Here is a 26,869-nt window from a genome sequence, read left to right as displayed (position 1 = left end):
GCTAAGTGTCATCCGTTCAACGTAGCTGGGCCGCAAGCTCCACGACGAATTGAATCCGTTGCTCCATTTATACCTGGCGCACTACACGCGACCCTGTACTTGCAAACTAGAGCTGCATTTAGAAATTGTGACGCAGCCTAAGATTTAAAAGTGTGGACGGCTGTTGATTGGTCGATAGCTGTCAGCTACTGGGGTCCCCCCCCCCCGCTCCTGAATAAAAATTGCTCCTTTGTCACTTACAAAGCTAAATGTAATCAAATTTAAAATTCATAACCAATACCAAAATAAACGGGAATGCAATAACAGGCATTTATTTATTCTCGCCATAATTTTGATATCCTTTTTCAATTCTCTGTTGACTGTTAGCCCAACTATGCATGGTTTTAAACACACAGTTTCAAAACACACGCATTTTAATTAATAATTCAAGAGATTCATAAACCATGCCAAGGATAACTTTTATAATCTTAAATTACAGGATATCACTTGTCAAACATCCGAGGATAAAAAAATAAATGTTTGCAGCAACCCGTCTCAGAGGTTCGCGTATGTTTCCCTAAAACGACGTCAATGAAATTATTTAAAATAAAATAACATAATTATAAACTTATTTATATACATAATTAGTTAAAAAGGCAAAAAAAAATTGAGAAAATATAGTAAGTAAAACAACAAAGATTAACAAGCTTAATAATATTAAAGTCTAACTAAAAAAAGGAGTTTTGAGGCAAGTATGGGCCTATTTTTGCCAGGGTACAGACTACACCACACTAACTTTAGTTGGCAAAAGTAAGACGGAACAAGACTGTCCAACAACTCAAACTGGATGTCATCTTCATGCGCGTCTCTTTTGGGGCGGTAATTAAAAAAGCTTTTGCATGCTTGCGTGCAGCTGTAAAGGTGCTACCGCGCGGTGCGCAATTGCAATGGTTATAATATAGTTGACACAACTACATTATATTTATCCCTGGGAGCAGCTTATTAAAAAAATCACACGGAGTGGCCACGTGGAGAATTTTATCACCACATGTGTTTCTAGGTCAATAACCCCCGCATGCCTGTACATGCACAAAATATAGGTCATTCGCATCGTCAGGGATTGTTTGCAACCTGTCTGAGCTCTGGGCGGCAGGAGGGGTTGACACAAAGAGATCGGCGGCACAAAGGGTTTGGCCGCCATTTTCTCCAATTACTGCACAAAGGCATGAGCCGCCATCACCGCTTCGCGGCTCGGTGGGTTATACATTATGTTAATAATGGTTATGGAATACCAGTGACAACAATATTGTTACTAAAAGATTACTTGCAGCAATGTAGCGGCCATATTTTGTATGTCCTGTAATGCAGTAATCATGTGACCAGATTCTTGTAGGAGAAAGATTATTACGATGACGCGTCATCACCCTTAATTAAAAAGAAAATATTCATTAGATGGAATTTGTGTCGCGTTGATGTAAGTTCAATAGTGGCTTTTGCCATTCATCGTCCAAAATGATTGTAATTTTTTTTTTTTATTAACAAATCACAAACTACTCCTTCTGTAATAAGCAGAAGGTCGTGGGTACGAGTCCAACCATCGGAACAACAGCAGGGTGACAGTTTTAGCCGATTTTGGCTAACTTTGACAGATGTTTTATTTAAAACAAAATCAGTTTGACAGAAAATTTGACAGAATGGATTTGTTTGGCTGATTTCTGGCAAAATTCTGCACAAGTGGTTGGTTATTTGACAGAAAAAAAATTGCAAATTTGAAAAAAAAATGGAACATTTGTTAAATAAAAGCTTCAATCCTTTCAAACAAACCCTTGCATAATGGGACAGGCCCGAGTTGGCTGGTCTAGGTGCTGAGATTCACTGGGAACGTCCAGGACTTTGTCGTGATGCAACCGCGGTTTGCCTGAAATTGACGCGATTTCATAACTTCTTAATGTTACCTAATGTATTTTGAGTCTTAATTAAGGCAATACAAGAAACCCGCATGTGACTTTAGGTGTTCATAGCGTACTTCGAGTAATTCTGGGGAATTTGGCAGATTTTTGATAAATCAGACAGATTTGTTAAGTGCATTTAGCAGAATTTGGCCATGACAGTGAGTATACAGTGTTTATGCTTCGGTTAAGGGCAACTGGCACCCTTTTAAAATGCAAAAATGCAAGATTACCGCATAACTGTGTTGAGTCTTGGAAAGTAATGCATGCAACTTGTTAATAATCAAAACAAGTTTTCCGAGTACGACAACATGCGCTTGCAGATTGATCGGGTACATCTCACAGAATAATGCTAATTGTTAACATGGGTAAATAAAAAGATATAGCTTTCTAAAAAAAATCAGCACCATCCGAATACTTTGGCACTGCAGGGAATCAAAGGAACATTATTAGAGCATTTTCAATCGCTTGAAGGCGCTTTAACACTTCTCTTCTCGGGGTAAAAAAATGATGCTCCTCGAGCTTACTCAATACTTGACATTTCTGTTAAAACGTACACGTTTAGAATCGTAACACAATTTTAAAACCGAAAGGACCAACTTCTTGATTGATCTAATAGGATATAGCGCCCTCAATATATCCGGAACATCCGGAATAACCAACCCTTAACTGTACAATAGGTCTTTACATACATCCTCTAATAGAGGTTTGAATTAAAAATAAAAAGTACACAGTAAACATTTAAACATGTTTACACACTGCATGCAAGAAATGCTTTTGTGCACCAAAGATATTCTACCTATTCACCTAAACTATTTACCTTGCATACGAAATGTTTTCTTTATTATTGGAAAATTCAAAATATATACATGTACATTAATGTTTTCAGTAGTCGCCAGCCGTGTTGACACTCTTGGTCTGGCCAGGCTCAAGGTACAGGTAGCCATCCCTGTTTAGTTCCGACATGACGAGGTAGCCCTAAAATGAGAGAAACACAATGATTGGAAGAGAGAAAAATAGGTTTTCCCAGCCAATTTCCTGACGTGTTCATTCACTTCTGAAAATCGGTCGTTCCTGTTCTTCTGAATTTGAATCACGTCTTTAATCCTATTTCAATTCAACGAAAGTTCAATCGTTGTCATTGTCCGCGCATTCGGTTTAGAGAAACAGACGGCCAATTACATTACGTGTGCATTCGTTTATACGCAAGCATACCTTTTCTAAATTTCAGGTATAGCTAATTTGATTGACGATTAATGAAAAAGAATCCCCTAATTGTATCCGGTGTCGATGGCATCAAAGTAAAAGTGAAATAGAATGCTGAATGTTTGAAATCGCCCTCTAAAAGCAAAAAAGAAAAAGTCTTGTGAACGAATCTGAATGGACATAAATGAAAGGTGCTGCTCAATCACTTAAATTGATGGAACTGAAATAGAATCGAATGCTCTGGTAGCGAAAATGAAACGCGTGTTCAGAGCGATTCTCAAATTCAGACGAAAATAAATGACTTATTATCAGAAGTGAATGAAAACTTGAGGAAATTGGCCGGGGAACTTATAATATACCATGTGTTTAAGGGATCTCATACATTTTGAGAATGAAAGTAATGTTTTAGTTTATTTTATTGTTGGTAATTGTTCACAATTATTCAATATACACGCAATGTACCTTGGCATTGACGCACTCGGGCACATGATCATTCTATACACACGCGCCCCTTCCAATGGCGGAAGTATTGTACAAACTATTGTGCAAAGCTATACTGCCCCCAACCTCGAACCAGGGCTTACTCTATTTCCAACCGCGTTTCGAATAGTAAACACTGGATAGGAAACTTTCTTCCTGTATCCTGATTGGATACCGAAATTGGCTAGTAATGGATTTTTACTGTGTACTTGGTGCTATTATTCACAACGTGCAGTACGTGTTTTCGCGATCATTCGTCCGCGCCTTCTCGAAAATACTAATTTCCTTTCCAATTTGCTCATATTAATATGAAATATGATACTGCATGTTGTCTCGATAAGATCGTAGCAGTTTGATTTCAAAAATCGTGTTTTCGTAACTCGATCACGCCGTGCTCGCGCTGCTACGAATTGACTCTGTTTTTACCCCAGACACCGTATACAAAAACAAACGCTAAAGTGTAACGCATATCCAGGCACCAGACTGTTCCTCATTTGCATACGTGTTCAAAAATCTTGCACATGCAAATGATCCAATACCAGGGTGAGAGAGCAGGTAGTGGTGGGTGCGTACTGCTCGACACCCTGGGGACGAGGTTGATACTGCCCCCTGACGGATTCTCTGAATTATCTAGCAAAACAATAGCGAGCTGTTACACGCAAGTTCAATGTATCTGGGAACTGATAGACTAACTTACAATTAACGCCCTCATAAGGCCTTTGCAGAGTGTCTTTTTCTGTTTTAGTTTTGCATTTTGTGTTTGATAATGAGTTTTATTTGTACATGTGTGTAGTCATTTGTATTGTATACAGTGCCCAGTGGAAACCAATTTTAAACTGGTTGTTGTGCATACACTGCGTGTTTTGTCGTTTGTTGGGGTGTTTGTTTGTTTGTTTTAAATGAAAAGCAATGTCTATTGGTCGGTTATTTGGTGTAAACAGAGGTGAACACATTATGATCCACTTACACTAGCGTCTGCCAGCATGTTGTTTAGTAATTTACATATTTCAGTGAAGGTTGGTCTGTCCGCAGGATTTTTGTTCCAGCACCGTTTCATCATGTCATATCTATAAAATAAAATAAAAAACACAAGACTACATTTGAATAATCATTCAATTTGCTTACAAATAGCTAATATTCTCACTGGAAAGCATTTATACACGTCACATGCTCTACATAACATTCAATGTTTGATAAGTCTTCAGTCGCTGAAAGCTGCACCTGAAAAGCAAAGTGTGGACGCCATGAATATGCACGGCCAACGCTGCGCACAAAATGGTGGCGTCAATGCTAGGAAACAATTGACCAATTGCCGTTTGCAAGTTAGCCACGCCCCTTAGACAACCCTATAGAGTTTTTGTACACTAAGCTTTGTTTGGCTCAGATTTTGCGCGTTCCGCGTCCGTTTGTATATCATGTAATTGGACACTATTTCACAAGCTGCGTCGACGCGATTCTAACGCGATTCTACTGCGAGAGGTCAATTAGTGTGGATGCTCGACAGCATTATGCCTCTTCTAAGCCAGCAGATGGAATGATTTTATCCGTTTAACTTACATTTCTTCGCTGCAGCTCTCTGGTTTGGGCAGACGGTATCCGGCACCGATTTCGTCAATTACCTGCTTCGATGACATGCCGGGGTAGGGATGGGAACCTGCAACACAATCAATACAACTATGGAATTTAGAAGAAATCTGATGGAATTGTGTCCCTTTCATTTTAACCTTCATTCCTTTGCAAGTCTCGTAACACTTATGACTTTTGCATAAAACTGGTATAAGCATTACATTAACTGTGTGGACTTCCGAACAAAAGAGGTCCACATAAACCAGGTAGCAGCTACGTTGTGTGGAGTTGCCCACGTCCACACAAGGTTTCCCCCTCTCTGGAAAACAGGTTAAGCGGCATGAATAATAAGCGCTCGCCTCTCACGAGTACAGTGTGGCCTGGGTTGGATTCCTGGCTCGGGTCATTATGTGCGTAGAGTTGGTTTTCTCTTCACGAGGGTTTTTCTCCGGGCCCTCCGGTTTTCCTCTCTCCGCAAAAACCAAACACTTTCGCTCTGGCCGTGGTCGGTGATAAGACAAGGGCCCTGCGATAGGTCAGTTAGTGTGGATGTGATAAGACAAGGGTCCTAGGGTGGCTCCTCGAGACACCTTTACATGCCTTCGGCTCGTCCAGGTTGTAGCCGCGTCCTTCCCTGTTAAGCATCTGCTGCGAATAAGGACGATTAGCCCCCTGTATGTATTTATTTATTAAGCTGAGTATTGTAAACTTAAATACAGGGCCTAACCTATCCATGTACGGGTGTTGGCGTAAAAGTAACTTAGACAATAATACCTATAGTTGCGATGTCTGGTCACCTATTCTGAGATTCAATCACCAATCGAAAAAAATATGTCATACAAAAAAGCACCAATTAGTTTTCGTTCAAAGCATGATTTTGCACGTGACACACAGTTTTTGATTTGGGGTTGAACATACCTGTACATACAATTATAAAACATTGCTGCCGACCTTAAGTTAAGAGCTGTGAACCAGTCACATGTGGTACAAATCCCGCTACATGTTTGTTGGTAACCCAATATTGCTGAGTAAAACCTTTTTCCATGGTAACCATTTTTTGGAGGGGCAGGTCCATATAATTGGCGCCTCGTGGCATTAAATTAAAATAGAAGTATACCTACCCAGAGTTACCATTTCCCATAGCAACACAGCAAACCCCCAGACGTCACTCTTGCTGGTATAGATGTTGTTCAGCAGCGACTCTGGCGCCATCCACCGGACTGGTACCCGGCCATGTGACTTCATCTCATACTGGCTCGAGTCCTGAATGTCCCGGGCGAGTCCGAAATCAGACACCTTGGCAACCAGGTCATCACCAAGGAGAATGTTGCGCGTGGCGAGGTCACGGTGAATACACTGAGAAATAAAAAGGTGCAATTATTAATTTACTAATTATCATTATATTATCACAAGATATATAGCCTGCTTATAGTTCGGTAGGACGAAATTCAACAAAGGCAAGCACATACAAACACAAAACATTTTCGTAATTGCCGGCAAATACGGCCCCCTGTTGTCCCTAATCCTCAAATCATACCTTTGTTTGTACTCTTTTTAGCAACAGCTCTTATTGGTTTTGCACACCAATTTCAACCGTGACGTTCGTTCAATCGTGGACGTATTGTTTGTCCCCTAACCCGTTTGTCCTAGGTCCACGACTGCCCCGGTGTTTACGTTTACAAACTCAGGTCGGCTGCAAACACTTTTTGCATATGCGAGTATAAACTGCGATTATCAAATCTGGAGTTAAAACGTAAAAAGTCAATGAGGCATTGTGTTCTATCTTGCAAATGTCCGTAAATATTTAAAGAACATTGTGACCTCTGACGTCATTCCAACCGGTTGCACGCCCGGACGTGGGAAAAACAACCAGCTCATTCTCCACAGCGTACTGTGAAAACTTTAAAACCTCCTTAATTCGAATGATGAACATAGGTAGATTTGGGTAGATGGATAGCTTTGAACATTGGTCGGCATCACTTGACCATCGCTTACAATCTTTCTAGCTAAATGTGATATGGTCTATAAACCATCTTATCAAAGTAAATAAAAATACAAACTTACTTCATCCAGCGAATTAAAGATTTCAATGTGTCTGCTGCCACTTATATAGCAACGATGCAACAAGAACATTTCAAAGTAAGACACGCCATTGATGTCCGGAGCAGATTGGTGGGTTTTTTTTCCCGAAAATGAAAATTTCAAGACACAAAATCACGACAACCAAACTCTTACCGATTTCGAAGCCAGAAACTCCATCCCGTCAGCGATTTGGATGGCGAAGGACAATATCTCCCAGGGAAGGAGGACATTTTTCTTCTCTTCCCGGAGCTCCTTCAAGTCATCAGAGTACTGCCCCTTGGACCCAGTCCGCAAATGCCGAAGGTACGTCTGCAGGTTGCCGTTTGGTAGGTACTCCATGATCAGGTAGAACGGTTCTAAAGTGACCCATCCCGTGCAAAAATACTTTACATTACAGTTTGAATATTGTCCAAATACACTGCAGCTGTGTTCTGTCTGTACCAATTAGGTTGTGTAGTCGTCAGACGACTGTCACCTGATCAACAAGGTCTGACTAGTCTTGTTAACAGGATGATTGGTTATCCGTGCCCTGCAAGCTAGTCTTATTATAGGGATTGGATTACACCAACATGGTTTTTGTAAGAGGGGATTGGCTTGACTAGGATTTTTCAGGGTTTCTTTTTTTGCTTAACCCTAACCCTGCCAGACGCAACACTTTGCATTAGGTGGAACAGTGCACTTTGATGCATTCAGCTACCAACACCAGTACCTCAACGGGCCGCTTCTGAAACAATGAGAGCAAATTCCATCGAACAATGCCATAGTTGTATCCTGCTGCCATTCGGTGACTGTGCATGTAGACTTTGACGTAGTTTTGGCCTGGGCTCAAGATTCAAATAGTTGTCCCAGACACTTTTGGCCCAACTAATATCTTCTAAGCAGTAGTTATTACCACATGGTGTTACCGCAAACCGAAACAATACCGATACCCCACCATGCAAAGTCTCAAATCTTATACCAACTGGTCTTGCCGCACATGTTGTTGCGTTTAACATAGCCTTTAGTCAAGTCCCACGCGCCTATACCCGGACCATACCCGGACACGTAACGCACCCTGGATGCTGGCACGTAAAAAGACTAGCACGAGCGGCAAAGCCGCGAGGGCCTTTACTATCTCGTGGAACTAATCACTTATTCATTTATTTACGTAATATAAATCAAGCAATTTAAACCAATCATCTAACGGTGGTTTGCGGTTACCAGCAACAGCACGCGCGCCATGGCTGTCTGGTGCCAGACGACGGCTGCATGATTTACGTTTAGTAATGCTGCTTTTTCATTGGTCAATTCACAACGGGTAATGCATTATGCATGTCTACCAAATCGGTAGACAAATGTAAAGAAAAACACAAGCGTTCTCCACGAGATGGTAAAGGCCCTCGCGGCTACGCCGCTCGTCCTAGTCGTTTTACGTGTCAGCATCCGGGGTGCGTCACGTGTCCGGGTAAACGCGTGGGACTTCACTAAAGGCTACGTTTAACAGGGCTTCTAGCCAAAATACCCCGGAAGGTTAGAGCTAAGCTGCTTAAAGGGGCACTCACACTAGGCTATGTGTGAATGAGGAACTTGTAAAATATTTTTTTCAACAAGTTCATTCTCTTACTGTTTACCTTTCTCTGTGCAAAAGCCCAGCATTGTGACCACGTTGGGATGACTGCCCAAGGTCAGGTACATACTCCTCTCCTTCTCAAAGTCACTCTTGTCTCCTTCCGTCGCCGTGGCTGTCAAAAAATATGCCACATTTAATCAAAACGGATGCAGACACACATTGAAATGAAAACAAATGAACTGTTTTGTGGGAGAAAGCGTGGGTTTGCTAGTCTATGTAATAGACCGTGGCGAATGCCGCGGTCTATTTCATATGAACAGAAACGCTGATTAATTAGTCAAGACAACCGCACATTGGCCCTAAGATTTATACAAATCAGAGGGCGCCTATGTCGGGTCTTCGGTCATTCACCTATGTCGCGTCTAGATACGGATAAAAAACCGGTAGACACAGCAACAAAGACATATATCACGCGACACGTACGCCAGCGGTGTTGTTGCATTACAAAACACTAGATTCGAATTGACGAATCAGAGTTTTAGTCCTGATTTGGGAATATTAGACAACGCGGTTTAGTAAGGTCGACTCCGATCGGCAGAGGCGCAAAATTGCGGGGAAATTGCATGTTTTGACAAAGGCCTATCAGACGTTATACAGGAGACTTGGCTCCGTGGATTAATGTTCCCCCGCCCAACCCCGAAAAAAAATGATAAATTGGGAATATGCAAGCGAAAGAACAAGGAGTTTGGGCCAAAAATGTGCTTTGTCCCCCCCCCCCCCCCAAATAAAATCCTGGCGACGCCCATGAACCTTTCGGTAAGTGTGTATTCTTTGATACTCCAATTTAACAGCTGGGGCTACTTGTTACCAACTATTTGTTTTGATTTGGTCCTGGGAAAAAAACCGTTTGCATTGCAGTTTGCAATTGGGGCACTGACATGATGTGACAAAGGAGAAGAAAAGAAAAAGATGTACTTTTGAGCATCTTGACGGCAACTGTTGTCATGGTTCCCTTCTTGATGATTCCATCGGCTTCGGCCCTGTGGACAGTCGCGAACGAGCCTGCTCCCAGCTGTTCCATCACGTGGAGCCACTCCCTCGGGAATTCTTTGGGCTTACTTCCCGGTTCGTAATTCAGCTCGTTGGGTCGTCTGGCCACTGGGGGTTTGTCCTCGTCACTGAAACCAAGGTAGGCGTTACTCCGCTTCTAAAAATACAAAGATATAGTAGAGAGAGTTATTAACGACATCAATTGGTTGAAATTAAAGGAAGTTTGGGGCACGTGTGGTTTAGCGGTGGAGCACAGGATTCGTGATCGAGAGGTTGTGGGTTCGAGCCCCACCGTGGCCATGCGTGTTGTGCCCTTGAGAAAGGCACTTTACCTCAATTACTCCTCTCAACCCAGGTGTTAAATGGGTACCGGCATTTTTCAATACTGGGAAGGTAACAGACTCGCTGTGGAGGAGTTGGGCGATCCCCCCCCCCCCCCCCCCCCACACACACACACACACACAGCAGCATACGAGTCTAGCCCATTCGCTAACGAAAGAAAGATGGGCACTCCACTCCTGTGAATACAGGTTTAACCCTTTAACTTTACCTAAAGGAAATCTATCTTATAGCCCTGATACGGCGGAAAGAAAAAGGCTTTATAGGTCCAAGTAAATCGGGTGCCCGGCAAAAGGGCGTAATATGAGCGTTGTGACGCGAAAAATACTTTCAAGAAAATTGCATGGGAAGGCCGCAATTCCCCCACTCGTAGTAGGAATATAATTCCCGCCCGCAAATATTATAAACGGCGCACGGTTAACCTTGTATGAATCATAACTTTTGGAACAACTACTGTTAATTTCTGACAGATTCTTCAGTTTCATTAAAATAGATGCAGTTTTCTGCATATGCCCTTTTGCTGGGAACATTTTGGTGATCACACGTTCGCGCATGAGGCCAGAGCGTACACGCGCGGACGTCCTTGTGCCAGGCACACAACTTCATGAAATTAATCCCATGATAGTTTGGAGTATTTGAGATTAAAGACTTTCTACAATAACAAACTGGTCAAAAACTACTTCTTAAGTAGTAATGGTGCCCTCAATCACTCTGACTTGACAATGATTTACCACATTACGGTCGCCCAGTGCCAGTTCCTCGTGCCCGCTGTTTCTGCGGAGCCTCTTCGTGGCGAGACGCCTCCTTACCAGCAAAAGAACGACGACCATAAGGACCAGTAGGATTACTACGACGGCAACAACGGTGATTATTATAGTCACGTCTGGTGGAGGACCTACAAGAAGAAATGGTTCACAAATTGTAATTGGGACGTCTTTTATCATTAGTACATGCCCTATTAATTACGTAGCTGCACACGATAACGTTACATGAATTTGCTCACATTTGGGTAAATTCGTAGGAATTACTATACTACACAGAGTGAGTCCAAAAGAAAGTGACCTGGATTAATAATTTTATTGGTCGACATTGTTTTGCAATCAGTTACACTGTATCCGTGAACGGGTGAAAGCCAGCTAGTCTGGTTCCCTGACCTGACAATTCCCCGACGATTATAAATTGCCCTGTTTCGTCTGAAGTAATGTAAAGTAACGTAAAGTAAAGTAATGTAAAGAATAAAAAAAAAATCGTAGTAAGCAAATATAAACCCAAAACTTTGAACAGGTCATCAGTGTAACATAATTTGGTATTAAAAAAATATACATTTCTGAATTACAGCAAAATCAAATCTTGTATATTGTTTTTAGTTAGGTATTATTATTTTTTTCAGCGTGAATCAAAAGTATTCCAATGAACTGCAATTTCATTGTAGAGTAGACCCATATATATCATAATGACGAACTCCCATTCTTTTGTAATGTGCGTTTATATATTTATAAAACTGAAATTCATAGAGTAATTTGTTGGTCGGCGAGCGCATAAATGAAATCAACAGCTAGTCGTCGGGTTCTTCGTAAAATCAGAAAAATCGTGACTCGTTTATACAACTATGTTTTGTTTGCTGCCCCCACCAACGACTTTGCACAAATTGCACGTTCCGGTCGAAACAGGACCTGAAAAACATCTCTCAAAAGTACCTTTTGTATTCATTTCATGACACGGAAATGTCTTCGAGCATTCCACATTCTCTGTAATGTAACCTTTTCGGGTCTGACATTTGTTCAATGTAGGTAATGTACTGAAAGCTTTTGCTTCATTATTATTCCTACATGTTGGTAATTACCGATTCATTAATTAATCACTTGTGTATATAATTGTAATTTAATACATACCATTAAGAATGTTATTATTTATTGTTGTAAATCCATACCTTTTGCCAACATGATATAAATGTTGTTGTTTACAATCTGCAAATCAATATGCGTTGTTCTAATCGCTAACATTACATTTGAGTTTGTGCTTCATGAAAGCACCCCCTTTTAAGCCTCTCAACAAAAATACATCTTCACCAATCTCGCAATTCATCCCTTGATGGTAGGGTACGCAATTGCAAGTTCGATTCGCATTACAACTGCCTCCGTTCAAACAATCATTGTCTTCTGTGCAGGCCAGCCCTGAAAAGAGAAACATTTGTCCAGAATAATAACAGATCTGACACATAAAATAATATGCGTAATTAAACTCTTACGTATGACAGGTGTTACTAAAACTGTTGCCAAAACAGCTGTGTTTGTCCACAAACACAAATCTGTTAATTTTTATTTTGATTTGTTTCTGGTTTTTGTTTTATTTGTAATTTTGTTTCAGCCCTGCACAAAACTAACAACAAAATACATGCGATCAATTTGGATGATTAAACAGTCAAAATTGAATTCAGCATTTCAAGGTAAATCGGATGCAACATATTTTTAAAATTATTTGAGTGGTTTATCTTCCTCATGGACATTTGGTTTCGGATTTCATTTTATGCTATTAAAGTACTGCTTCCTCTCAATTAAATTCTCAATTATGTGTCATCGTCTTCTTGTCCCTTTCATAATCGTCATTTCGCTAATGTCATTTTTGTCATTAATGTCACCGTCGGTGTGTTGTCCTTGCCTTTAAAATGTAATGTAATTGATCGTCCTGGTCCGGGCGTTGTTGCATTGTCACAGTTTTTGTCGTGGTCATAACCGCATTGTCACAGGTTGTCGCGGCCGTCTTTGTATATACTGTTATCGCTGACTTGTTGTCACTGTCCTGTTTTTGCTGTCACTGATTTCGTTTGTTGGGCCGATACAAACATTACCTACCCCTTCCACATCTTGACCCGGTGTAGCCGTCTGGGCAGAAACACACACCAGTGTCCAGGCAAGTTCCACCGTTCTTACACTGAGCGTCAGCAGTACAACCTGGGTCTGATAAACCAAGCAATATGTCGGAATTAAAAGCATATAGGTTCACTTGCATTTATCCCAAAAGAAACTTACTGAATAATTATCACAAAGCAAAGATCGTACTGGTATTAAACACCCCGTGAAAGTCCGTTTGGCTTGCTGTCATTTAAGAAGAAATCAAGAAATGTAGGTGATATTGCCAACGATCAGTCAATTGGCTAATTTTTGTAGATAAAGAGACATAGGCTTTGACATATAGCTCTTTATCTACTATGATGAATAATCCCTGTAAAGTTTCTTCAAAAGGTTGTCTATAAACTAGGTGATATTCACCGTCTCAATGCATCCATCATAGAGTAAACTAAAATAAATGAACACGAAAAAAATACCGCGTGCAGGCAATGCCATGGAAGACATGAAATGAGTTGTTGACATCTGTTGTTGTTTCCAAACAAGTTACATACCTGCATTTTTCGGCAGGCTAACGACAAAACTGCAATGAATGTCCATCCTCTACATAATCGTGTCCATGCCGGGCGCGGATTCAGAGGGGTCGACCCCCCCCCCCCCCCACATACACACACCCACCCACGCTTACATAGGCATAGAAGTGGGGTACTTCCTTTGTTCTCGTTTACTAAAAATTTGCAACGTCGCACACTTAAGTCAAAATTCTCTTATTTTAACCATAGTTAATTTCCTGGGCTGAAATTCGGACTTAATATCCCTTTCCTAAAACTCTTCCATTTGCGACGGATCAACCCGGCTTGGTAATTCCTAGTTTTTGAGTAAAATCCATATATCTATTTCGTGAAAAACTTGTGGGGTACCAAAACGGTACCCCGCAAGTCGGTGGGCATTCCTTGTGGGGTACCTCCCATTGTTCCGGTACCCTACAAGGCAGTGTTTGTACACGCACCCAGACTAGTATGCATTTGCCTGCAATTGGGGACTCCCTGTTGTCCCTCTTTCATTATTACTACAACTTGTTAGAAAGACCTCCTAGATATGTTTTGTACACGATTCCAAATTGGGGACCCCTCGGGAATTCGGGACCCTATTGTCCTCTATTGTTCAACGTCCCCTATCGAATGCAGAAACAAACTAACATACACACTACTTATGACACCTAAACAACAACAACGTGCATCAGTGACAATGTGCTGCATTATGAATGTCAGCTTGTCCACAACAATCGGACATAGCAAAAATCCGACGGGCCTGACACCCCCCTGCAAACAAAATCAAGATCCGCCCCTTTATGCCCGCACGGTATTGCTTAGGAAGCGTCTGAAAAAAAAAAGACTAGGCAAGTCTAGAAAAGCTGGTCCCAGAGCCATTGGGTCTGAGGAATCAATGTAGCAATGAGAGTTAAATTTGTGGGTCAAGGTGGTACTTATTAGGCAAGTCTAATTCACATGTGACTGTCAGTCAGTGAGTCAGTGGGATAGGTATAAAGAGTGGTAGGCTGGCCCTATGGGACCAGCAACACTATTTGGTGGAATGGGTCAAGTCTATAATAATAATAATAATAACACGATTTATAGCGCACATTTTCTCAAGTAACAATGCGCGACTAAGGACAACTCCAGAAGACAATTTACAGATTATGTGGAGAAAACAGATCAGTTTTCAGTCTGCCCTTAAAGTTGTCAAGAGAACTGATGTTGCGGATGTTGTGTGACAAGGAATTCCAGCATCGGGGACCAGACACTGAGAAGTACGGTGGCCCACAACTGTCACGGCAAAAGCAAAAGCGCCACGGCAAGCGCAAAAGCGCCGTGGCAAGCGCAACAGCGCCGCGGCAAGCGCAACAGCGCCGCGGCAAGCGCAAAAGCGCCACGGCAAAAGAAAAAGCGCCGCGGCAAAACAAAAAGCGCCGCGGCAAAAGAAAAAGCGCCACGGCAAAACAAAAAGCGCCACGGCAAAAGAAAAAGCGCCACGGCAAAACAAAAAGCGCCGCGGCAAGCGCAAAAGCGCCACGGCAAGCGCAAAAGCGCCACGGCAAGCGCAAAAGCGCCACGGCGAAAGCAAAAGCGCCACGGCGAAGGCAAAAGTGCCACGGGTTTATTGGGAAGGGGCGTAATCATACATGCCGCTACTACATCAAAAAATAAAATGGGAAGGAGAATGGCCGCCACCAGGAATTCTTATTAAGCACAGAATTTAATTCTTTGAGAAGTGATTTTATGGCTGAGAAAATAGCAAAGCAAAGGAAAACCGGTCAGGAAATAAATCGTCGATATTAATTTGTTGTAGGATAATTATTATTCCAAGAGAGTTGCTGCCGTGAATCAGAGTTTATCAAGGAGTGGGACTCGCTATCGGCACCATCAGGGCCGTTCCTCATTTCTTTACATTTCGTGGGATGCAAACAATTACAAGGACGGGAGGCTCTGTGAGCTGATGCATTTTTTAAAACATTTTTTTCCCCTTCCGACTAGCATGCAGAGAAGAGTTCCGTTAATTTGAGCCTTTTTTCACAGGTGTGTATACCAGTGTAGGCACGAAAGTGAGCTGCCCAGAGTGTATGAGTTAATTTTTTTTTTCTTTTTCAGTATATCATACACATCTATAGGAAGTCGATTAAGGCTCTCCTGCAGGGCTGCGGCAGTGGGTGGGTAAGGCTTGTCAACACGTAACTCGCCCGCGGGCCCATTAGGTTAGAAATTCCCAGAGAGCGGGAATTTCAAAACTCTTCGCTGAACGTTGATTGCACTGACCGGTTTTCCTTGCTATTTTCTCAGCCATAAAATCACTTCTCAATTCATGGTGGCGGCCATACTCCTTTCCATTTAATTTTAGATGTAGTGGCGGCATGTATGATTACGCCCCTTCCCAATAAACACGACTGAGTTGAAGATAACTCACAAATCGAGAAATGGATCGTTCTATTAGACAGTTGCAACGCTTTCGACAGAGGAGGTTAGGTCGTGGATTTCATGTAAGGAACGTAACACAGGCGAAGACTTTGGATATAGAATAAGAAAGAAAGAAATTAACTTTAAAAAGGGGGGGGGGAGGGAGAGACACTAAACAAAGGAGAAGTGTTATCGTTGAGATGCACAGTTCTAAGCTCTTCTATGAAAATTTGGTGGCTCTGAAAAGAGCCGTTTGCTTTGTTTCGAGTGAATACGGAACTATTTGATGCCGGAAACAAGCCTTCTTTCTGCCCTGCAGGCTGATTCTACGATGATGTGGAAGACTGTCCACATGGCAACTCATCATCGCTATCGCTAAGCATCATGAGGTCTTGTTCGGCTTGTTGGTTTCTTGAGCCGGGGGTGGGTGGGCCAATGAGTTCTAGGTTCTGAGTTAATTTCTTTCTTTCTTATTGTATATCCAAACTCTGGGCAGCTCAATTGTGTGCCTACACTGGTGAGCTTGTCTTACATACGCAGTGTGGACTTCCGAACAAAAGACGTCCACATAATGTAGGTAGCAGCGACGAAGTGTGGACTTGCCCACGTCCACACAGTGTTTCCCCATTTCTGGAAAACAGGTTTAGAGGCATTTTTGGGTTAGGTTTATCTGTAGCAGAATGAAGAGAAACACTAAAGGGAATCATTGAAAAAAAATTGGGTTGTAAGAGTTTTCACAGTTTGAGAAAAATGAGTTTTTCCACTGGTGTTCCTTAACTACACGAAAAGAAAGGAAAGTCCACACTAGGTATGTGAAACAAGTCTGTGTGTACACACCGGTGAACTCATGGGCGTCGCCAGAATTTTTTCTAAAGGGGGCAAAACATATTTTTCCCAAAAAATTCTTGTATTTCTGAACAAATTCTCGATTTCTCAGTTTTAGACGGGGGCAGGGACATTTTGCCCCCCCCCCCAACTCGTTCAATTTACACCACTATGACTTCGCGCCTCTTTTTCTTTTCTTATTTTTCTCTCAGTTTTTTCCCCTTCCTTTTTTGTGTGCTTTTCCAGGGGGGGGGGAGCGCCCCCTTGCCCCCCTCGCGACGCCCATGGGTGAACTAAGTCTCAAATTAACGGAACTCTTCTCTGCATGCTAGTCGGAAGGGGAAAAAACTCTTCAAAAAATGCATCAGCTCACAGAGCCTCCCGTCCTCGTAATTGTTTGCAGAAATGAGGAACGGCCCTGATGGTGCTGATAGCGAGTCCCACTCCTTGATAAACTCTGATTCACGGCAGCAACTCTCTTGGAATAATAATTATCCTACAACAAATTAATATCGACGATTTTTTTCCTGACCGGTTTTCCTTGGCCTTGCTATTTTCTCAGCCATAAAATCACTTCTCAAAGAATTAAATTCTGTGCTTAATAAGAATTCCTGGTGGCGGCCATTCTCCTTCCCATTTTATTTTTTGATGTAGTAGCGGCATGTATGATTACGCCCCTTCCCAATAAACCCGTGGCACTTTTGCCTTCGCCGTGGCGCTTTTACTTTCGCCGTGGCGCTTTTGCGCTTGCCGTGGCGCTTTTGCGCTTGCCGTGGCGCTTTTGCGCTTGCCGCGGCGCTTTTTGTTTTGCCGTGGCGCTTTTTCTTTTGCCGTGGCGCTTTTTGTTTTGCCGTGGCGCTTTTTCTTTTGCCGCGGCGCTTTTTCTTTTGCCGTGGCGCTTTTTCTTTTGCCGTGGCGCTTTTGCGCTTGCCGTGGCGCTGTTGCGCTTGCCGCGGCGCTGTTGCGCTTGCCGCGGCGCTTTTGCGCTTGCCGTGGCGCTTTTGCTTTTGCCGTGACAGTTGTGGGCCACCGTAGAGAAGGCCCTGTCCCCTGCCTTTTTGAATATGCGTGAAACTCTAAGGTTGTTACTGGTGCGGAGGCCACTACGGCTGGGTGCATTATTGGTTGAGTGAACCCATGTACTGCGGCATTGTGTTATGAAGTGCTTTGTGCATGAAAACTGCTGTTTTGAAGTTGATGCGTTGTCTAACTGGTAACCAATGTAATTGTTGAAGGAGTGGAGAGGCATGTGTGTATTTGGGTTGAGATAATGTGATACGAGCGGCATTGTTTTGAAGCCGTTGGAGTCGATCAACCTCATACTGATTAATACCATTGAGAAGAGAGTTGCAATAATCGAGTCTGGATAGTACAAGTGCTCGGACAGCGGCGTGGCATGTGTTTGTGTCTATGTATTTACGAATCTTGGATACGCGTTCCTGTTTGTGGTAGTTGATAGGTTTGCATATGTTTGCTACGTGTTTGCTCATTGTCATGGAACTGTCGAAAACAACACCCAAGTTTCGGACTGTGGGGAGGGGTAAAAAGAATGTTGGGGGGGGGGGGTGAAAACCACTCACCTCTCTCGCACAAAAGTCCTTTGTAAGGGCTGACACAGATACAGGTTCCTTCCACACAAGTACCGTTATTATGACAAGGATTTACCCCCGAGCATACACCTGAGGGGACAAACAGCAACAAATGACAAATCAGACCTAGCCAGATATCGGATGTTTATGGATTGGTTTAAAATTGATGTACGATAATCTCACAAGTTATATAATCCGATTTTGGGGTTACAGTGATGGTTCTGTAGGCTGGGACGCGTCCGTGCCCGAGCACCGATCACATAGCTCGGAACACATCACTAACGATGATCAGTGATTTGGGGGAAATGCGATGGTGAGCTTTAGAGATGCGCAGAAATGGCCAAAAGCAAATCAAGAAGGTTATGAATCCGTAACTTACAGGTCCCGCATCAAATTAGGACGCCGGGGAGCCCCCCCCCCCTCCCCTTCCCCTCCCTGTTAACTATTTAGCGAACAAAATTAATACAAGTTTTACCGTAGAGTTGGCAGAGAGGTCCTTTGTAGTTGTCCGGACACGTACACTTGTTACCCTTCGTATTGCCCTTCGGAGGCATACACGAGCCATTGTTGAGGCACATCCCCTCCAACTCCCCACAGAATTCGCCAAAAGCTGACGGGTAAAGAGGTTCGAGTACAGGGAACATTATTTCATTTACACAAAAAAAAAACAGTCAATCTTATTGAGATTTGATTGGACGAACACAAAGGTCCAACATGTGGCTTTGGTATTGAACACAAAACTGAACAGCACACTCTTGTTTCTCAAATAAAGAATATATTCAACATATCTCGCTATTTTTAGCGAGTATTTTGTCCCTCAAGGAAGTATTTAATTTAACATGTATTTTGAAAAGAGCCTGAAAGTACGCCATTTTGTCTTACCGTTCCAAGAAAAATAATGAAAAATCAATCAGTGATAGGTCAAAACGATTTTTACTGACGACCTTTCTGCTACACATCCGAACTTTTGTAACTAGATCTCATAGTTGATCAAGTTTGTTTTCACATACACTTGCGTGAGAATGAAAAAAATGATAACGACGCGAAGATATATACCTACCTACATCCGATGGATTCTAGATATAGTAGGCTTGCTTGAATACAGTTCTTATTAACGGTCATTATAAACTTGTTAATAAATGAGAATTAGTCATTCAAGTTTATCCAAAACAATTGTATGTCCAAAAAAGACATTTTAGTCTCCTATTTAAGTTTCAGTTCTTACCCAATGACCGTCACAAAATTATTTCGTAAATTGGTATCTTTGAGCGAGTGTTAGTCCACATGTATTTTAGATTTTCAGAAAAGAGAGGTCATTTTTGGCACCATATATTTCTTTGTACAAATGCCTTTTTTTCGTGAGAATTCTGTTTAAATAAGGTTATTTAAAAACTCAGACTTAAAGTAACATAGGATAATGCTTCTTTCCCCGGTAAACTTTCAGGCTTTATTCGCATCACGTGCTTGTTCATTTACGAGTTTGGCATAGTGGACCAGCATGTTCAACCGGGCATGACACGCATTCACGTCCCGAGTCGATGATGATGAGTAATGCATGCAATCTCCACCATAACAATCCGCGTCTACTTCGCACACTATAATTTATGGCACAAAAAAAGAACTTGTTTTAGATTATTCGAGGTCAATTTTCAGGCTTTATTCGCATTATTAATTGGCGGTCTCCCGTACTTGTTCACTTACGAGTTTGGCATAATGGACCGGTGAATCCAACCGGACATGAGACGCACTTAGGTTCCTGATTCGATGATGACGATGATTCATTCATGCATTCTCCGCCGTTACAATCCGGATCTATCTCGCACACTAGTACGGTTTAATAGGGAAACAGGTAATCTGTTGCTGCTGTTAATGGTTTATGGTTTATGTTTTATGTTCATATTATATCACAAAAACAGAATTAGCAAGAATCTACATATTCGGCTGAGTTATGTGGGGCACTAACAGAGGTGATACGAGAGATGCAGGCGAAAAGAAAAATACATAAACTTAGCTGAATTATATCAAGTGAATATTCGATTAAATTGAAAAGAAATTGAATTAACAGCAAGTACATATTCACATTCGTATTAATAAGTATACATATATACTTCTTTTGTATCCATGGCTTACGAGGAAGGAAATAAATTACAATCATACAGGAAAGAAAGGAAAAGGGAAAGAGGCAAAAGTGGGGCAGGAATTATAAAATAATGATAGTTTTCAACAATCCGTGAGATGACACGAAATTGAGTATTGATTGGGATACTTAAATATTAGTATAATTTGTCAACAACAACAACGATTTCAGGTAGTTGTCTAAATGTTCCATTGATCTCATTACAGACATTGGTTTGAGTTGGTTCCACAATAGAGGTCCTTGATTTCTGCCAGTCGATAAGTATAAAGAGATGTTCTAGCTTTATGGGGATGAAGGTTTGAGGCTGACCTCGTATTATGAGAATGAATATCCGAGATTTTGTTAAATAGCGAATGTATTGCTTTGGGTAGACTATTTGTTTCAAATTGATACAGTAATACATAAACACGTGGTTGTTTTGGCACAATATACAATGCATTGATATAGGGTAGGTGTTATACCCCATGCTAAAATACCATATTGAAGGTGAAGCAGCAAGAAAGAAGGTTTTCTTTCAAACGGATCAACACGTAAACTTCAAACTTGGTATGAACACCAACCCTTATACATACGTCCATATCAAACTTGTGTCATCATGATGACGAATCATATACAACATGCCAAGCGATTATGAAAAAAAGTACACCAACCTTTTGTTTCGCAGAAATTTCCTGTGAATCCATCAACGCAATCACAGGCTACTTTTTGTGGCATGTCTGGTGAGCATGCTCCATTATTCATACACAATGATTCCACGCATCTCTCCAGTCCAGTTACTGGGGTAATGAGAAAATCAGAATTTTGGAACAATGATTCGTGAACTTTCATGTCAATTGAAAAATGTGACAAATGAATGGGATAAGGATATGATTTATTTTTTAAGATTTCCCTTATCATATTTTGAAATATTACAAGCAGAAGCCCGAATACAGAAGCAGTAGTGCCATTGTTTAGAATACATTCCATATTTTTATACAATTTAATGCATTACCATTCATTCACTACATGCTCTGTTTATTGCTTTAATGATTAATATAAATCGATAAGGTCATCACTGGCATGTCATGGGATTTTTTCGCTTCAAATGTCGGCTGATGACTGCAAATGGTGCCTGACTAAACTTGCAAATAATGGGAGTCACGAGAGGCCACATAAAGCTTATTCTCGACCTTAAACCAATCTCAAAACACGTTAAAATTGTGCGGCAGCAGGTTTCCAGTCAAACCAGTGAGTTTGGCGGTTTTGAGACATCATCTTTCATTGAAAAAAAAAATTCATTTTGCCGACGCGCATGGCTACGGCGACGCTTGCGCATACCAGAAACCGGAGACTTTTTTTTTGGCCCAACAGTCCTGAATTATATGCGATTTTTCACACTCGCTAGAGAGTTAATTAATGCACCAGAAATAGCGGTTTGCAGCTAGCAATGTGATGGCATGATTTCGGCAAAATAATGTTGTATTAAAAATTGTGGAACATCAAAATTAACACGGAACTTTGGGGCCTAAAATAATAACAATGTGTGTTTGCCCAAACATTTCACTGCACAGCACCCACAAAATGACCGGTATTTTGGCGAGTTATTTAATACTCACGTGTTCTTTCGCAGTAGAACCCAGCGAACCCTTCCGGACACAAACAGCCGGGAGGATCACCGTCACATGTCCCGCCATTCAAACACCAGCGAGGAGAGCAAGTCCCTTGCGCACTCACTGTTGGTTGGGAAAACACGTGTCAATGCACATCCGGAAATGTAGAGAAATCCATGCCAACAAAATTAGAAGCCATTTTGAGATGGTATTCAATAGACCATCATCATGTTGTGGCCATTTGGACTTTACCCAATCAAATTAACGTAACCAAAGGGAGGCTGGAAGGAAAAATAATCTTGAACATTTTTTGCACAAAAAAAATCCCATTCTCATTCAGTGCTGCTAATGAAACAAAGTTGCATCGGGTTGAAACATTCTTTTCTTTGTTTGTAGCTCAACAGACACAAACCAAGGGTGACCGTAAGGTCATGGCCAAATTCTGCTAAATGCACTTCGAAAATCTGTTTAGATTTATCAAAAATCTGCCAAATTCCCCAGAATGACTTGATATACACTATAAACACTTAAAATCACATGCAGATTTGTTCAAATTAAATTATAAACAATCTACAGTCAGGCGCGGTTCTACGGGGGGGGGGGGGGGGGGGGCTAGGTGGGGGGGGGCTGTAGCCCCCAAAAATTTTGTCTGGCCCCCCTTAAATAAATTCCGTAAAAAAAAAAATTGCATTAGCAAAAAGAAGGATTGTGATGTCCATGCGAACGGTCTCCCATTGAACGAACGATGTCCTAGCGCACGAGGTCGAGGGAAATCAGCAGGGATCCTTTCCGCACGTGTACAAGAGTAACCATCTACTTCTGGATACCATCCACGCCGTTACAAATGATTTTATCATGCAACGAAAAGTAACATTGACCGGAAATTTTGCATGCAAGCCCGGGCCGCCCCGCGCAAAAATCACGCTCCGTTATATCAGTCAGCGGCAAAAAGTGCAACATTCTTGTCAAGCACTTCTAGTTCTTTAACCCTAAAGGTTCCGGGGGCGGAATCCGCCCCCCCCTTCAACATTTTCCACAATAGCCTCTAAAAAAAAAGAAATTGCGACCCGAGCTGTTATGACTTTTTAGTCTCGAGCTTTGCGCATCTTTTGATACCAAAAACATAAAAATCGGACCACGGGTTGCCGCGTAGCTAAAAATTGTCCGGCGCTACGCGCCGTGAAAAATGAATTTCCGCATATACGTCGTGTACACAGAGCAGAATTGCCGTTCGTACATATGAATAATTAATTAGCCATAATTCCAAAACCCTTTGACCTATAGTCATGAAATTTCTTGGGTATGTTTGAGAGAGTTGCTCTTGCATGTGCTGAGTTCACTCGATGGTCGAGATCTTAAGGGAGGGGGCGGAATCCGCCCCCCCCCCCGGCTGAGAGATGGTCAAAATAACCCGGCCCCTTTAGGGTTAAAGGTAGCGAAGGCAATATTTTCAATTATCGATGTTGATTACTTAAAGGGAAGATACAACATTTGCAAACATCACAAAACGAAATGAAGGCCATGATTGGTTCTCTTGAATTTTCCAGCATGTATATCAACCCAAAACGTGAAACAAGTCGTTTTAACAATATTGCTATAACATACTAATCCTCCAAATCCAATTATTTCTGAAAATCGGAGCAAAATCAAATGTTGTACATTTCCCTTTAACAAATACGAAAGCCGGTTCGTGCCTGGATTTAAAAGCGAACACAAAAATAACTCAATATTTTTGAGGAAAAATGCAATAGTCTGGCGAAATAAGGAGTAATTTTGCAAAATAATACAATAAATTCGCGAAATAAAGCAATATTATTGTGAAGTAATGCAAACGTGTTTTTTCGTTTAAATAGACAAGTTACAGCGGACAGATTGGAGAGGTTTAAAATTTGCGTTTACAACGCAATTTGGAATAATATTACTTGTACGGAAAACTCTATTACCTAATCTTATTATTGATAATTTTCCCTTGGAATTTTAAGAAAATATTATTTCCCTTAAAGAAAACCAAGGCCTCTCACAAACTAAATATGCATGACCGATGGAGTCTTAAATTCAATTAATCGCAAAAATAAACTTTACAAAAATTACGAGTAACACAGTTAAATGCCAATGTCAAGATTACTCAAGCGAAATTTTATAAAGATAAGTTCCATAAAGTTAAAAGTAAAGCTAAAAAAAGTCGTGTATAATAAATTCATTATCGAAAATAACCATACAAAGTATCCTTCAGAATTCAACATATTACGTGGAAACCATTCAACAAGGAACCAAGATATTTGAAATGTTTTAATGGCTAGGACTTCTCTACGCAAACAGGCCCTCTCCTGAATCGAAATATACCTCAAGCAAATGCTAGTTATGTTAATTACTTGACTGATTCTCACGAAAAATTCATTTTCTTTATCCCTATAACTAGAACAGAAATGCATGCAATGGTTTCCAAATCTAAACGTCCATAAGTCTCCTGGCTTGGATGAATGAAGGTCAATTGTAGTTTAAAAGCGATTTGCAATCATCCAAAAACAAATTGATACTGGAGGCAAAACATGTATGAACGGATAGTACTGGTACCCGTATATATTCAATTTCAAATGCCGTTCGCCATTGTTGAAGGACAAGCTAAGGCAATACAATATTATCTCTCCCTGTATCATCACCTTCGTGAATTGTTTTGGTCTCGGTACAGTTATTTTTATTCGATTTGCTCTCGCAGACACATAATTAGGATTGAGCTTTGCCGACATTTAAAAAAGTTCTCGATATGTTTAGTTTGAGGATTTTTTCTCGGTACTGTGGAGAGTGCAACCTTGCAAAAGTTCATTGAAGCACTGGTAAGGGAAATTCTCCTGATAGCCTTAATTCAGAGCCTATTGACCATACATCGAATTAATCATTTTTCTCTTGTACAGATATACACATGACACATTTCCGTAAATAATTATATGCAAGTTTCCTTGATTAAATAAATAGTATTTCGAGTCCGTGGGATATCTATTGTTTCCATAACAACCGATTTAAAAGCTTCAGTACTACAAAGTATTTTGCCCACTGGGTTTGTTCCTCCATAGGGGATCAATATTTGCAAACTCTTATGGCCCATTAGTCTATGTAATAAACCACGGCGGATGCCGTGATCTATGATAATGATTAATTAGGCAAGACAACCGCCTCTGGACCTCTAGATTTCGACCCATCAACTGACGCTTTCTTGATCGGGTCTTCGGTCATTCATCGGTTGCGTGTCGAAGACAACAATTGATAAAAAAAAAACCTGTGTCAGGCTCTCTGTATCAAGTTACGCAATGATGCGCCCGGCTGCTATTGGTGTATTACAAAACACCGCATTCAAATTGACCAATCAAACCATTTAGATGATTTTGGAATGAAATTCCGTCACGATATAGTAAAGTCGACTCCGATTGGCTGGCACGCGGCTTGCATATATATATCTGCATGTCTAGACATATCAGACGGTATACAGGAGACCCTTGGCTTTGTGGATAACGGGTGATACCCAGACTAAGGGCCCATATGGGACCCTTATGGATCTGGGCTGCAGAGTCCTAAGGCCACACATGGGTCCGCCCATAATGATGGGCTGATATCGGACCCATGCTTCCCATTATGGGCTTGCTACCTGGGAAATCGTAATTACAAGCTGCAGACTGAGGACTGGAAGAGTCCCCGTGCACTTACCTAAACCGATGCATGAAAACACTACCGCAATTCCACAAAGTGAATGGGTCATTCTCCAAAAACGATCACCCTGGAACGAAACATTTACAGCCGATCCTGAAAGTCTGGTGTACCCAACCGTGTTCCCTAGTTCAACAGGTAATTGAAATCCGAACATCGGGTGTAAAATGCGAGAAGAATAATGGATTGTGAAGAAGAAGATATGTGCAAATGACGTTGCCTCTCGTGTCTCATTGGGTACTGCGATTTTACACTGATATATCCGGCAGCCCAGTGTTTTGCGCGTAAACTCATCATGCCCAACGCACGTAGGCCGTCCCAGTAATGACATTATAGACGGGAGGTATTTATAAACATCGAAATGACTCACACGGACCTCAGTGATACTAATTATTAAAATACTGCCAACTCTTCAAGGTGTGATAGACATTAATCAAATTAAGACTGATCATCATGTTTCATTTTCTGTTAATTTTTTTGGCTCATGTAATCCAAATTCCAAAGATGATCACCTCGAAAAGTAGTTTTGTGGCCCTTTGCCATTTCGAAAAACTATGCCTGCGTCCCATTGCAAAATAGAGCAATTGTAGGACCCGATTTTATCCGAATTTCACAGAAATACGAGCTCGCAGTCCGGTGCACGGCTTCCATTTTTTTTTTTGACAAACCTTCAGGTTCAATGCCAAATTGCCAAAAAGAAAAGGGCATACAAATTGTGATTTGGTCCGCGCAATCAATTCTGGGCCTATTTACAGGTCTGCATCATGGGATCGGGGCTGGCCATGTGAAAAAGCCCGCCCTCTCGTGGATATGAAGGCGGTATCACTGCAGTAAGGTGTGAACCAATAATTAAAGTCTAGTTGTGTGTGACATTTCTAGTTGTTTGTGACATTCATTTCGAGATCATCAAAACAAATGTTTGTAATTGTTGACCAAGTAAGCTGTCTTTCGATATAGTTTCGAATGTCGTGGTATTCATTCGTTCAGTCATTCATTCTTTTATTTTCCACATAATAAATCTTGGGTTTTTTAG

At 41.4% G+C, this 26,869-nt stretch overlaps 1 protein-coding gene across 1 annotated transcript; it reads right to left on the bottom strand.

Annotated features, from left to right (window-relative positions):
- Positions 1-285: 285 nt before the first annotated feature.
- On the bottom strand, positions 286-26,125 carry LOC119735719 (fibroblast growth factor receptor 2-like). The gene is made up of 16 exons (XM_038209617.1): positions 25,837-26,125; positions 22,144-22,260; positions 21,199-21,324; positions 20,113-20,235; positions 18,887-19,021; positions 18,403-18,501; positions 13,053-13,157; positions 12,270-12,374; positions 10,932-11,095; positions 9,787-10,018; positions 8,873-8,983; positions 7,416-7,618; positions 6,302-6,536; positions 5,172-5,268; positions 4,582-4,681; positions 286-2,906 (listed from the first exon to the last, which is right to left on the bottom strand). Exons 1-16 carry the CDS (start codon positions 25,991-25,993, stop codon positions 2,814-2,816), a joined length of 2,202 nt encoding a protein of 733 aa, XP_038065545.1. The 5' UTR covers positions 25,994-26,125; the 3' UTR covers positions 286-2,813.
- Positions 26,126-26,869: the final 744 nt, after the last annotated feature.

The sequence above is a fragment of the Patiria miniata genome, unplaced genomic scaffold (assembly GCF_015706575.1).
Source record: "Patiria miniata isolate m_02_andy unplaced genomic scaffold, ASM1570657v1 HiC_scaffold_29, whole genome shotgun sequence".
Lineage (NCBI taxonomy): Eukaryota > Metazoa > Echinodermata > Asteroidea > Valvatida > Asterinidae > Patiria > Patiria miniata.
Note: the sequence above shows the minus strand (reverse complement) of the source record. Positions and strands in the feature narration are given on the sequence as shown.

Excerpts from the sequence above, each read along its gene's own strand:
- LOC119735719 (XM_038209617.1), bottom strand. The coding sequence starts at position 25,993 with ATGTTCGGATTTCAATTACCTGTTGAACTAGGGAACACGGTTGGGTAC. Across the intron at positions 11,096-12,269 it reads AGGGATGAATTGCGAGATTG|GTCCTCCACCAGACGTGACT; the intron begins GTGAAGATGTAT and ends TTCTTCTTGTAG. Across the intron at positions 6,537-7,415 it reads AGTTTCTGGCTTCGAAATCG|TGTATTCACCGTGACCTCGC; the intron begins GTAAGAGTTTGG and ends TTTATTTCTCAG.